At 33.4% G+C, this 13901-nt stretch overlaps 2 protein-coding genes across 3 annotated transcripts; one reads left to right on the top strand and one right to left on the bottom strand.

The window, feature by feature from the left end:
* Positions 1–3386: 3386 nt before the first annotated feature.
* LOC108217691 (steroid 5-alpha-reductase DET2) lies at positions 3387–4311 on the top strand. The gene has a single exon (XM_017390572.2). The coding sequence runs from the start codon at positions 3463–3465 to the stop codon at positions 4243–4245; it is 783 nt and encodes a 260-aa protein (XP_017246061.1). The 5' UTR covers positions 3387–3462; the 3' UTR covers positions 4246–4311.
* A 1564-nt stretch (positions 4312–5875) lies between these two features.
* On the bottom strand, positions 5876–12881 carry LOC108218841 (acetyl-coenzyme A carboxylase carboxyl transferase subunit alpha, chloroplastic). Of its 2 annotated transcripts, none has more exons than XM_017391964.2 (12): positions 12529–12881; positions 11461–11834; positions 11277–11351; positions 10427–10534; positions 10160–10320; positions 9814–9928; positions 9568–9722; positions 8538–8589; positions 8379–8447; positions 7622–7699; positions 6436–7543; positions 5876–6206 (listed from the first exon to the last, which is right to left on the bottom strand). In XM_017391964.2, the coding sequence occupies exons 2-11, from the start codon at positions 11794–11796 to the stop codon at positions 6437–6439; spliced, it is 2256 nt and encodes a 751-aa protein (XP_017247453.1). In that variant the 5' UTR covers positions 11797–11834; positions 12529–12881; the 3' UTR covers positions 5876–6206; position 6436. The 2 variants fall into 2 exon arrangements, with proteins under 2 accessions (XP_017247453.1, XP_017247455.1); XM_017391966.2 differs by having other exon boundaries at positions 5876–6209; positions 12529–12833.
* Positions 12882–13901: the final 1020 nt, after the last annotated feature.

Raw genomic sequence — 13901 nt, 5'->3', positions numbered from 1 at the left:
ATTAATCATCAACTAATTTTATTTCTTATCTCACAAAAATAATTAAATATATGATTATCTGATTATTATCTGATTAATCATTGATTGATTCGATTAAGTCTGATTAAGTATGATTCACACTTTTTAGATCATCGTCTTACTTGATTAGTGGGATATACATAGCTACTTCATCCACACATATAGGGCTATATAATAACTGGATTATCTTCATGACATGATTAAAAACATACTTTGAGAGTGAATGAATCCCAAGGAAGAATGTAGAGTTTGGCATGTTAGTAAAGCAAGATAGAGGCATTTATAGAAGCAAACAAGAACATGATTTTTCTAGGGATACCTTCTTAGGGATTTACAAATATTCCAACCAGATCTTTAGCTTGCTATACTAAATGTTTCTAGAGTGTGAGTAACATACTCCCACTAGCATTCACTCCTCACTGACAGGCCTTGAGTTTTCAAAGAAAAAGAGCTTCTCCCTAAAATTAGAGTTATTCTTTTATAATGGAATTGCATGAAAATCATCAGATGAATTGAAGTTTTCAAAGGTGAAATGATAAGAAAAAAGCAACCATGCTCATTTGCTTTCCTCTGCTTTTGTTTCTTTATGGTAAAGTGGAATGACCCATTGAGCTGTTAGAAAAGTGTGTGTTTTGTGAAAATTTTAGGAAAAGAGAGGGTTTACACATTCAAAGATTCTTCTCTTTTCCTAATTTTTACAATGTGATTTGATAGTTTTTATTATTTACTTGGTTTTATGAATAATATTCTTACATGAGTAGGATTCAGCTTTTGTATTCGAGGATTATAATTTACGCTCTCTTCGTCCCCCTCCTCTTTTGAAAAATATTTTATCCTATAATACTTGTATATCTCTGCATCTAATACAAATTTGTATTTAATTTTTTTATTTTTATTCTCTTACTTTTATCATTTCCAATATAAATTGATTATATTTATATGTGAAACTAATATAATAAATATAAGTAATATTTAAAATATGCAATTAAAGTAAATTTTTTAAATATACCTTATTTTTCAAAAGAGATTACTAATATGGGATCAACATAGGATGATTATGCTTGTCTTAAAAGATTACTCCCTCCGTCCCACCCATTTCTTATCAAATGGGTTGGGCACAGAGGTTAAGGAATATGTATAAAGTAGTGGAAAAGAGGAAGAAAAGTGGGTAAAGTGGTGGGACCCATTGATTTTTAATGTATAAAAAGAAGATAGTGGAGTAAAAGTAGTGTGAAAAGGAAAGAAAAGTGGAGAAGTGGTGGGACCCATTGACTATTTTTGGTAAGTTTTGAAATGTAAAGAATTGGGTGGGACATCCCAAAAAGGAAGTGTAAAGAAATGGGTGGGACGGAGGGAGTATTAATCATAAGTCATATTAATCATAACCCTGCTCTAAGTGGAAATACTGAGTATGTATAGTATGGTATAGCATTACTAATATGGGATGAAATAAGTAACTAATTATTGGAGCCGTTTGGGTTAGTTTAAAAGAAGTGACTTCTTGCTCATAGTAGAGAAGTTAAGTAGAAATGAGAAGTAAATAAGTTAATGAAGTGTTTGGAAAAGAAGAACTGTGAGAGAGAATCTAGCATTCTCAACTTCTTAAAAGTGCTTCTACTTCTTTACACAGACGGGTCAAGAAAAGCAGAAACAACAAGCATTGCAAACAAACACCACCATTATTGACTATTGAGTTCGACAGTGGAACCATTGCAAGCTAACCCAAAATAGGGGTTTGGGCAGCCCAAAAGTCTAAGAGATTTGGGCTTTCCTCCTGCAAGTTAGAGAAATGCTTCTGACTTTTTCTCAGTCTGTATATTAAATTATCCAGAAAAGTTGAGCTCCGGACTCCATTTATACAAAAAATATACTGAAAATCTGAAACATAATGTACATAGATATTATAAATTTCCAGTGAATTAAAACAAATATCAAATTTACCTTTTAGGACAAAAACAAAAATAACATTGTGTGATGCTGGAAATATTTTGTGCAAGCAAACAGGAGCTCTTCACTCATAATTGAGGATCATTTGACTCCTGTTGCGGATGTTAAAAAAGTTGTAATTCTAAAATCCTTAGCTAGTTTAATATCTCATTTTCAGAAAAAACTTTAATTTGAAAATATAATTTTAAATATTTTATTTTTATATTAATTATTTTTATTAATAACAAATTATAAATATCAAAAAATATATAAATATATAAATTAAAATTTATACTTTTTAATTTATAAATAACTTGTCGGCCAAACCATACCACGGAAAGCAGAACAAGACAACCCTTTCTAACTTCCTAGATATTCCCTTCATGAGTATGTCCGGATCCGCTGAAACACATCTCGATGGCTGGGGCTATGGGCCTCTTTCTTATCTTAAAGTCCCTCCGTTCTTAAATACTTCTTAAAGTGTTTTTGACTATACAGTTAAAGATATTATTTTTGAAATTTTTTTTCCAAATAAAAATATTATATCAACATTTTTATTCATAAAAAAAATACTTGAAAATAACATTGGTCAAAACACCTTAAAATGTGTGTAGAAAAGTCAAAAAACAGATATTCAAGAACGGAAGGGTCAAGCACCTTAAAATGTGTGCAGAAAAGTCAAAAGACGGATATTCAAGAACGGAGGGAGTAGTATGTTTTTCTGGTTTTTACTTTTAAAAATTTATAAAAAATTATATTAATCAAAAATATTGCAAAAATCGCTCTTCACCATATTTATATTATAAATTTCTTATTTTAGATGTTATATTTTATAAAATTCTGCACATTCTTCTATTATTGCATGGCATCTACAATACACAAACTTGTGATCATTAAAAAAAATTATTTTTTTTCATAAATTTATAAGTGTAACTAATGAATATGAGACATTGTTTTCTTTCTCAACAATATTTTCATATTTCCTGATTTTAAAAATCATTTTCTGATTACACAATTAACCTTCAACTTCATAACTAAAAAGTATTTTCTATTTGTGAAAATTAAAAAACAGAAACATTTTTCAAAAAATAATATAATGTTCAGCTCAAATATTAAAAACAATTTCCAGAAAATATTATCAAAAAATAATTTAAAAAATAGATTTGTAAACTTAACTTTGACTTTTTAGATTTATAATTGTCTTAGTTCTTAGTTTTTGATTATATTTTTTAAAAATTAGATAAATCTAAACTTTTTATTTGTCACTTTAACTTTTTGCATGTAATTTAAGACGATTAAAAAACATACTTCACTTATTATTTTTAAATTTTTTTATAAACAACAATATAAATTATAAACACTAATTTAGAAAAAAATTGAAAAAATTACGCGTAAAAATCAAATTCCCTAACTTAAAAGTAACGAAGGAATGAAAGGAAGATGTGAAAAAAAACCCCCTCCATTTTGTATATATAGATCGTTTGTAGTACACACTTTTCACTGCAAACCAACAAATCAATGGAGTTTTCCGATGAGTCTCTTTTCAACGCCTCTCTCCTCACTCTCTTCATCATGGGCCCACCCACTTTCATAGCCTGCCAATTCCTCACTGCCCCATATGGCAAACACCACCGTAAGGGCTGGGGCCCCACCATCTCTCCACCGCTGGCCTGGTTCCTCATGGAAAGCCCAACTCTCTGGCTCACTCTCTTTATCTTCCCGTTTGGCAAAAATTACCATGACCCAAAAGCCCATATCCTCATTTCACCCTTTCTGTTTCACTATTTTCACCGCACTGTAATTTACCCTTTAAGACAATACTTGAAAATCCGGCGCCGGAAAACCGCCAGTGGTTTTCCGGTGAGTGTGGCGGGGATGGCGTTTGGGTTTAATGTGTTGAATGCGTATTTGCAGGCGAGATGGGTTTCTCATTATGCTGAGTTTGAGGGGGATGAGTGGTTTTGGTGGCGGTTTGCCGGCGGGTTGGTGGTTTTTGTGAGCGGTATGGCGGTGAATGTACGGTCAGATATGGTTTTGTTGGGGTTGAAGAGTGAGGGGGGTGGGTATAAAATACCCAGGGGTGGGTTGTTTGAGTGGGTCAGTTGTCCTAATTATTTTGGGGAGATTGTGGAATGGGCCGGGTGGGCTATGATGAGCGGGTCTCGGGTCGGGTTCGGGTTTTTTGCTTATACTTGTGCTAATTTAGTGCCAAGAGCAGGTGCTAATCATAGGTGGTATTTGGAGAAGTTCGGGGAGGATTATCCGAAGAAGAGAAAAGCTGTGATTCCGTTTGTGTATTGACAAAAGAATAGTGTTTGATGAATGACAAAAATGATTATAATACGAAGCTTTTGTTTGTTGTTTTTCGTTTTCATGTATAGTGTTTCATTGGCAAGTTGAGTGAATGCTTATGAATAAGAATAAGTATGGTGTATGGCCATGCACTTATTCACACACAAAAAAAAAGAAAGAAAAGGTGTTAATAATCTTGGAGGTTGTACGAAGATAGTTTTGTCAGCTCCTCTTTGGAGGAAAAGATTACTAAAATGAGTTCTAACAAGATTACTAAAATGAGCCAACAAAGTGTTGGTGTGGTGATAGAGCTCTTATACCCCTTGTGGGAGGTCGAGAGTTCGATTCTCCACGTGTGTGTGCTAATCAATTAGCAAAAAAAAAGAAAAAATTACTAAAATGAGTTCTAACAAAATAGTAATAGCCTGATAGGTAATAATAGGTAATCGAACATAATCAAAAGATAAGTTTGTCACATTATTTAGTTCTTGTTTGGTTACCAATAGGAAGTTAAATCCTATGTAATTTGAAATTATTATGGAAATTATAATAAAAGGGAAGTTAAAATTTGTGTTTGGTTTATGAACATAATCAAGAGATAAGTTTGTCACATTATTTAGTTCTTGTTTGGTTACCAATAGGAAGTTAAATCCTATGTAATTTGAAATTATTATGGAAATTATAATAAAAGGGAAGTTAAAATTTGTGTTTGGTTGATAGATAGGTTTTAACTTCCTACAGGAAGTGCAAGTTGTCTAGGTCAATAACTTCCTATGTTTTGTAGGCATTTAAAATTCCAACTTACACTTCCCCAGTTAATGTTAACCAAACAATTTCATCAAATACTATTTCCTAGGAATTTCTACTCCCCACATATCTAGATGTCAACCAAACAAGCACTTAGTGTCATATTATTGCCGGGACTTATAACATGTCCATAATCTAAATCCTCGATATATTGTCGACGATAATCAAGTCCAATCAAAATTAATCAAATTAACTATCCTAATTCCTAAAAATATGACCATTACACAAATATTTTTATGAGAACTATATTGTTCGATCGGAATCGATCAACTAAATTGCTCTAAAATATTCTCTCGGTCACATTCATTTATATACACTTTTCTTATATGAATGTCACACTCAATTCTTTCAATACACTCACTGTATATATTAAATATTGATCAGTTCGACCACTTCCACTACATTTTTCACTTTTCTCCACTAAATTACATTTTTTTTAAACCTCCATGCCCAAACCCAATGTATATTATACACTGTTGGCTCGGAGGGAGTAATAATTACTATTCTAATTGGATAAAATTGCTGTAAGAAAATATAAACCATAAAAAGGTCATCACTAAATATTTTTGTAATAACACATACTTTCATATTAATCAAGAAACCAACTACTTTGAGGTTTCATGCATATTCAACTCATTTCATTCAAATTTGCATATATACATGTACCATGTATATTCTTTTCCAAACTACAGTTTCTATGTTGCCAACCTGATAACAAACACCCAGACATTGCAAACCAGGAGATTACAACATTTTGATATGAGATTACAACATTTTGATATGCTAATAAAGAACTTTCCAGATGCAAATAATACAAGACAATGACAAAGGGTGCAGAGAAGACCAATCACACAACACAACTTGAGGTTTCTCTAAACCGTCACTACAGCATAATTTATACATTATTTTCTATCCATGTCGATAACATAAAAACGCTTAAAATTTTACTATGTAAAAGAACAAAAAGTCAGAATCTCAACCAAAAGGGGAAGTTTGTTGAATAATTATCTACTTTGTAATATAATCTAAATTTCCACTGAATGAAAACTAGGGCCTGCTCACGAGTTGAGATATAAGAAAGCTCTGTCGTATGTAAGCCTTTATGTAGTTTGATTTCGACAGATTCATCAACCGGTGTGATTCATTCCTCAACTCTCACCTGTCTGCTAAACAAAACAAAAAAACATAATATATTAAAAAAAAACATTCCCATGTGTTGACATAATCACAAATAGTGATTAGTTTTAGTACTTTTCAACTAGATATTTCCAGTTACATGCAGACGGTGCAAATTTCAGTCAGTATATACAGGGGTCCTTCACTATAAACAGCCACACAGAAGGCTGAGGATAGGTAAAATTTAGTGTCGATGAATGATAATAAAAAATTTACCTCAAGAATAGCTGCGGTTAGCTTCATAGTTAATTTCAGGAGTCGACCCTGGAAGTACGCTCCCATCCTTTCCTTCAGAAGATGTAACTTCAGCAATCTCCGCCTTTAGCCTCTCGAACTTCTCTTTCAGAGCTGACGAACTAATAGCCTTCTCAACTCCTTGTTTTATTTCTTGCTCTAAAGCTTGTATCTTACTTTTTGATTCTGTACTAGGTGTCTTTCCGGAAATGGCCACCTCTATCTTCAATAGTTCGATTTTGCGCTTCAAATCTGATGAGGTACTGATAACATCTTCAATTATCTTGATACTTTCTTTATTGAGTTCATCCACTTTTTCTTTAACTGGCACAGGGACTTTGTTAAGACGCAATCCCAAAGGCTCAAGAGCATCAGCAAGTTCTGATTCAATATCTTTCCGCACCTGCCCAATTTTCTCCTTCAAGTCCTGGTCCAAGCCCTCAATCCCAGATGAACCTGTATTTTTAATTTCAGCCTTTAATGCCTCCAATTTCTGCTTTATGGCAGGCTGATCCAAGATTTCTTTGTACTTCTTTTGGATTTCTAACTGAAGAGGAGATGCTCCCTTGTTCTTTTCGGATATACTCTTGGCTGTAGATACTTCCTTTAACATGTCGAGCTTAGTTTCTAGGCTTTTGTAGTTGGGAGCGGTATGCAGCTTTTGGTTAAACTCATCCTTGAGCTCCTGCAATTTGTCCAGTAGAGCTGGTTGTATCAACTGGTCTTTTGAATTCCTTGCTTTTGTAAATTCTTCTTGTAACACCACAAATTTATCCGACAATCCCAAGCTTTTAGCTGCCTCTGAATATTCATAATCAATTTCATTTTTCAGTTTTTCGATCATCTCATTCATACCCAAGTCTGGAGGAGCAGCAGATGATTCCTTTGCTTTTAGAATTTGCTCTTTCAATTTTTCAACCTCGCTCTCTAACTCTAAGTTTCCAGGCCTGGGAGTACTGGGTTCTGTTCTTTTCTTCATATGCGCTTTCTTTATGGGATCTTGTGGAATTCCTTCTTGAAAACCACCAAGTTTACGGTACTTTAGCATCCGATGCTTCAATAATTCTTCTTTATCCATCTTCAAAAGTTCCTACACAGCCATAAATTAAACACAGATTAGGGGGGGATTATAGTAATCTTGCAGATAATCCAAGTCGAATGTACTCACATCCATTGATTCAACAATTGCAGCTTTTATCTGTTGTGAAGTCCAATATGGATCTGCATGTGCACCACCAAGTGGCTCCTGCAATTTATTAAAAAACATAGTAATTGAAATATGTGAAACCTAAAGGGAGAGTAAAACAATTCCTGATACAAGAAGAGGAAGAGTCTAAATAATTTCATTACATTTAACCAGTGCAGAACTGCAGATCCAGAGTAGTATAGAAGCAGCAAGATTGCGTGAGAGAAATAAATAGAATTTAACTTCACAAAACATACGAGGAAACAAGGATTCTAACCCTTGGAAGAATAAACAGGAGAAAGAGGGTAAAACCGTAAGACTGCCCTCCAACTTATATAATTGAAAGACTGGTTTCTTGCTGAATAATTTCAGTTTACAGGATTCTTTCAATATTAAATTTATATGCTTATTTCATTAATCAAAACGAGAGTAACTGGTTGCATAATCAACTTCAATATGCGGAGCAGTAAATATTTCGTGAATTGTGTTATAAGACATTACTAGGGCTATTCATGAACATTTTGTCATGATCTATAATCCAAGTCACTATAGTAGCACATTTTCTAATTCTCCCATCACAGTTCTGAATACTGAGTCTTCAGTTGTATATAACAATTATTATAAGTGAAGAGTCTCTGCATGTGTGGGAGTGGGCAAGGGCCTGTATGTCTGCATGTGTTTGGGGGAGAGGGCAAGATACAGAATCTAGATAAGATATTTTGATAGAATAGAGCATTACCGGGATAATGCCATCAGAAATTTGCAGCTTAGTCAATTCAGTAGCAGTTATCTTAAGCTTCTCAGCTGCCTGCATAATAAAAAAGTAAACTATGCTTTAGCAAATTAATCCATGTCAGTCAAACTAGCCAATATTTGAAACTTAAAGTGTTCTTAAAACCTTTGGAGATGCTTTGGCAGTCTTCCACAAGATTGCTGCACATGCTTCAGGACTGTAACGGATATGAAGACAAAAGATAACATCATCAATATTATACACTAGATCTGGATTCTGGAGGTATCTTTCAAGGTAATAAAAACAACTGTATTCATCTGGCTAAAACAGGTTACCATTACTAAATTTCTGCTAAACACTTCACAATCAGGATATAACATACACGTTGATAAAAATACTAGGAAAATTGAAGGATAAATTTTACCTTTTCCTTGTCCAATTACATGACGTTTTTCTTTTGAAATGTACTTAAACATGAGTTAGCTCGTGGTATACCACTTGCCTTGTCCCTTAGCTTAACATAGAAAAGGAGTTGCATTATAATTTTTTCCAAATTTTTCGAATTACTTTTGAAAAAATTGCCTTTTCATGAATAATCAAAAGATTCAAAACTTCAATTTATAAATGAAAAGTATGAATGTTAGTTCTTATGACAGCGGATGTAGAAAGAGGAACAGAAACTAACAGACACAGCAGAAATACTTCAAGATCACACTACTAACCACCATTCACAAAGGGTACTGTCAATCACATGTCAAGCTCTTGGTTTAGTAGGTTAAAAGCTTTGGAATATCCCTTTTAATTTGGACAGCCATGATATATATACTATTTTGAGGATATCAGTTTGAAATATGAAATCAACAACACTGCAGCCTAGCAAGTAAAAATTATATAGATGACGAGTTGGTCAAGAAAATAACTCAATAAGATACTTTTTCCTGAATAGGAGACCGTGACAGCTGGTTTGCTGATAGGGACTATGTATTTGCAAAATTGTTTGAAAAAGATGCAAAGGCGTCTCTGAGTTCAGAGAAAACCACAAAATGGTTATTAAACAAAGAGTATCCACACTGATTTAAAATAGTCCATGTAAATGTAATAAGTTAAGCAAAGTCTACTATTAAGATTATTAATCTGGCACTAATGGACCAATAAAGAGAACATTAAATCTAGCAATTGCATGTTCTCCATGTACCTGGCAACATAGAAGACAGCATTTTCAAGCATCAACATTTTATTGCAACATCCAATGGCCAGAGCACCACCAGACCCACCTTCTCCCATGACAATGGAAACAATGGGCACTTTCAGACCAAACATGGTCCTCAGATTGTGAGCGATAGCTTCACCCTGTAAGAAAATTGAAAACACAATTGGTGCAATCAAGCTCAGAGCGATGTACATCACAGAACTACTCATTAGAATATGAGTGTACACATACTTGGCCCAGTTCCTCGGATTTAAGATCAGCATATGCTCCTGGAGTGTCGATAAAAGTAACAATAGGGAATCCATGGTGATCTGCATAATACATCATGCGCAGAGCCTTCCTGTAGCTGTTGAAAACAGAACGTTTTCTTTCAGAATCAAATTCTAACAAGAACCTCACCGGAAGTTCGAAGTAGAAATTATATCTGAATATCCTGTAATCGTGCTACCCATATATTTTACTCTCCTTGCTGTCTATGAAGATAGAGTTAAGGACTTCTCTTCACCAATAGCAGCCAACATTCAGATCATAATACACTGAACAAAGAGATAACCATGTCACCTCCATATATACATACCCATGGGGAGTAGGCATTCCAAAGTTGCGCATGATGTTCTCCTTTGTGTTTCTACCCTTCTGTTGACCAATAAACATGTAGCTTCTTCCATTTATAGATCCAAGACCCGTGACAATTGCAGGATCATCATACCCTGCTCGATCACCATGGAGCTCTACAAACTGAAAAGATATGAAATAACATACTAAGAGGTCTTTTAGCATATCATTTTTAGTCTAACTAAAGAAAAAATATAAGCATTAAAATTCATAAACCCTTTAGCAATACCTTCTCAGTAATATTAAAGATGTGGTCAAGACACGTTGGCCTATTAGGATGACGTGCAATATTTACACGCTGTATTGGAGTCAAATGTGTGTAGAGATCTTTCAGAGCCTGCATTTTATATATCAAACTGAGAAGTGTTGAAAGAGAAATGTTTGTCGAAACAAAGTATTGCATTATAAGTCTAACAACAAATTCTCATTAATATCAACATCTAGAAGAGCATATCTTGCAAAACTTGTACACGACATGTTTCATTGCAGCTATTTACACATTACTGATTAAGTAATAAGGTTGGTTCATATTGAGAAACTCAACATCAAGACACGAAGTTTCACTAGCCTGACTCCTATCTTATTATAATTTAAGAGGCAGCAACAAATAAGCCTAACAAGTAATAAAAAATTACTACTTGCATTAAGAATAACCAAACGTACAACCTGTTGACACACAATTGACAATTTGCCATATCTATAATAATATCCAATACTACTGGTGTTTTTGGTTTACACAACTTTATGCACTCATGTCTGACATTCATTCAATAAAAATAAATAAAAATTAAACTACCATTTTCTTTGTCGCTCAATTAAAGTTATAATCTTTGCTGCTACTGAGCTACAAGTGGACAATATAACCCTAAATAAATGAGCTTAAAATACCATGAGGCTCGTATAGAAACACAAACACACACACTCACACAGAGACACACACACACAGAGACACAAATATTAACATATTAATATATAACGCAAGATCTTTAAATTACCTTAAATTAAGTGTAGTACTTCATATATTGTTAACTCATCTAGCAATATGTACGAGGTGGGTGCAATGTACAGATTAATAATACCTGTTGATACTTGTTTTCTAGAGAGATAATTTGCTCTGTGAAGTCGAGACCTGTTTCATTGGCCATCTTTTGCACCTATACCCAAAGCAAAACATGTCTTAAACAAAAGTATGATATACTTCTGAATTCTGATCAGTCAAGGGCACAACAGATTAGAGAGAAATCGAATCAACAGAAAACATACATCGATGATTTTCTTTTGTAGGTCCATAAGAGGTTTCTCAAAATCCAAAGTAACTGGCTTTGGTTTTTCTTTTAAAGGCTTGAAAGGCGATAGATGACTTAGAACTCCACCTTTTACATTTTCATCCGCATTATCGGGCCAGGGATAGTCATGTTTCTTCCCCTTCCTTACCTTTGCAATGATAACAAATTCCCTCTTACTCATGCCCAATCGTGCTCTTCCTAGGGCTCTCAAAGGCACACCACTTACACCATTACTTGAGCTTTGCAGCAGGTCTGAAGCCGAAGTTCCTGAAACCAAATTTCCAGTAACCGGAGGATGCAAAACCGAAGCCATTCTCCCAATTCAGATTACAATCACTCCGAATTATCAACCTACAATCAAAAAAGACCCAAATATCATTTTTGAACTGCAGAAACTATAAAGCACCAATCTTCCCATACCATCATATAACTAAATAGTCATTTTCCACAACAAAACCATTTTACCCTATAAACTCTATAAACCTCGGAAATTCACAAAATATATACACAATAAAACACATTAATACCAGTATTTTTTTCATTTTCCATAAAGAACCATTTTAGCCTAAAAACTCTGGATTCATTAAATGCACGCATCCATGATTCACTAAATATATAAGTAAAGATTCCATATGATCCTGAGCATATACATAATGTTCATAATTCACAATTATAAGATTTACCAAACATATAGATCATTTTAAGAACGGCCAAGTTCAAATTTGTGTTCAGCACTTTAGCACAAAGCAACATAGAAAGAGTGCAAATGCTTAAAAATAACTCTTTGCTACGATTATTTACACAATTCTCAACACAATTTCACTAGTACAAGTACTTCTATAATCTTAAACCCCAAACTCAACTACTACAATTTTACCCAAAATTTAATCAACACAACAAAACTAAACCCACTAAAACAACAATCAAGATTCAATTTTTAAAACATGCCAAACCACAAAACACAAATTAAAAAACACCCAAAAGGACCAATCCAAAAAAACACAATCTTTAACATTAAAATCCTGAAAATTTCACAATTACATACCCTAGGATTGAAATGTGAGGCAAAATCGAATCTGGGCAATCAAGAAACAGCTAGAGAATCACTAAAAACAGCTCCTGATCACCAAATGAAGAGATATTTATATGGGTTTGGAATGAGAGTGACAAGGGGAGATAGAGCCCATATAAAATAGTGTATGTATAGTTGTATGTATATATAATTTAATGAGCGAGTATGGAGAGGCGTAGTAGCCTCGTTAAGATCGTCCTACTCACACAAATACACAGGTTCTAGAGAGAGAGGGGCACAAGTCTAGAGAGAGAAAATGGATAGAGAGAGTATGTTTTTTCGATACTCACTATGTGAATGAAGTGATAAGTGTGAGCTTCTTCCGGGTTGCTGTTTATTAAATCGGGTCGGGTCTTTTGTTTCGACAAATTTGGCAGCCTATTTTTAACTAGCAATTTGGCCCGTGCTTCGCCACGGGTAACGCTTGAATTTTAATATTTAATTAATTGATTGTAATGTGTTTTTAATTATAACAAACAGTGTTTAAATTACCAAATGATGTTCATGGTGCTATGAATCACAAATACTATTCTTTAACCCACAATCTAATATTAATCTCTCGGTGATGTTTTATTCATTTGTCAGAATTTAATATCAGACGACGTTAATCTTGAAATTGGAGAATAATGATCATAATTCATTGGCTGTATTGTTATAGACGGTGAGAGCATTAATCTTGAAATTGGAGAATCATAACCATAAATCATTGGCCGCACATACAGTAAAACTGATCCTTGATTATCTTTAAGTGCCTGCATAAATCAGTTCTTCATAATGCATTTTGCACTAGGGCTGTTAACGAAACGAATTCGAAACGAATATCTTAATTTTCGTATTTGTATTCGGTTTAAATACATATATTCGGATTTGTATTCGTTTATTATCCGAATAATTATTTGTTTTCGTATTCGGATTCGGTTAGATTCACGAACTATTCATATTCGTTTAAGATACTCATTTAAAACAAAAAGGAACTAAATAACTGAAGTGCTAGCTCGTGACAAAAGTAATAAACTCTCATACTACACCAATTCAAGCAAACTATAAAATACTAATCATACAGACTCTAAGATCATGCAACATAACTTTCACTGGCTCAACCTTTTAGTATATGGACAGGGCTGGTTTAATTTAATATCTGGTTCCAAAATAATCTATAATCCTATTAAATAAGAAATATAATATTTTTATATATAATATAAAATAATATATATATATAATATTTAATTTCTGAATAATTAAGCGAATAGCGAATACGAATATTTATCTATTCGAATTCGTATTTGTTAATGAACCGAATATTTTTTAAGATTTGAATTCGTATTTGTATTTGTTAATAAACGAAC

Source organism: Daucus carota, chromosome 4 (assembly GCF_001625215.2).
Source record: "Daucus carota subsp. sativus chromosome 4, DH1 v3.0, whole genome shotgun sequence".
Lineage (NCBI taxonomy): Eukaryota > Viridiplantae > Streptophyta > Magnoliopsida > Apiales > Apiaceae > Daucus > Daucus carota.
Note: the sequence above shows the minus strand (reverse complement) of the source record. Positions and strands in the feature narration are given on the sequence as shown.

Excerpts from the sequence above, each read along its gene's own strand:
- LOC108217691 (XM_017390572.2), top strand. The coding sequence starts at position 3,463 with ATGGAGTTTTCCGATGAGTCTCTTTTCAACGCCTCTCTCCTCACTCTC.
- LOC108218841 (XM_017391964.2), bottom strand. The coding sequence starts at position 11,796 with ATGGCTTCGGTTTTGCATCCTCCGGTTACTGGAAATTTGGTTTCAGGA. Across the intron at positions 9,929-10,159 it reads GGAATGCCTACTCCCCATGG|CTACAGGAAGGCTCTGCGCA; the intron begins GTATGTATATAT and ends TGTTTTCAACAG. Across the intron at positions 8,448-8,537 it reads CTGCCAAAGCATCTCCAAAG|GCAGCTGAGAAGCTTAAGAT; the intron begins GTTTTAAGAACA and ends TTTATTATGCAG.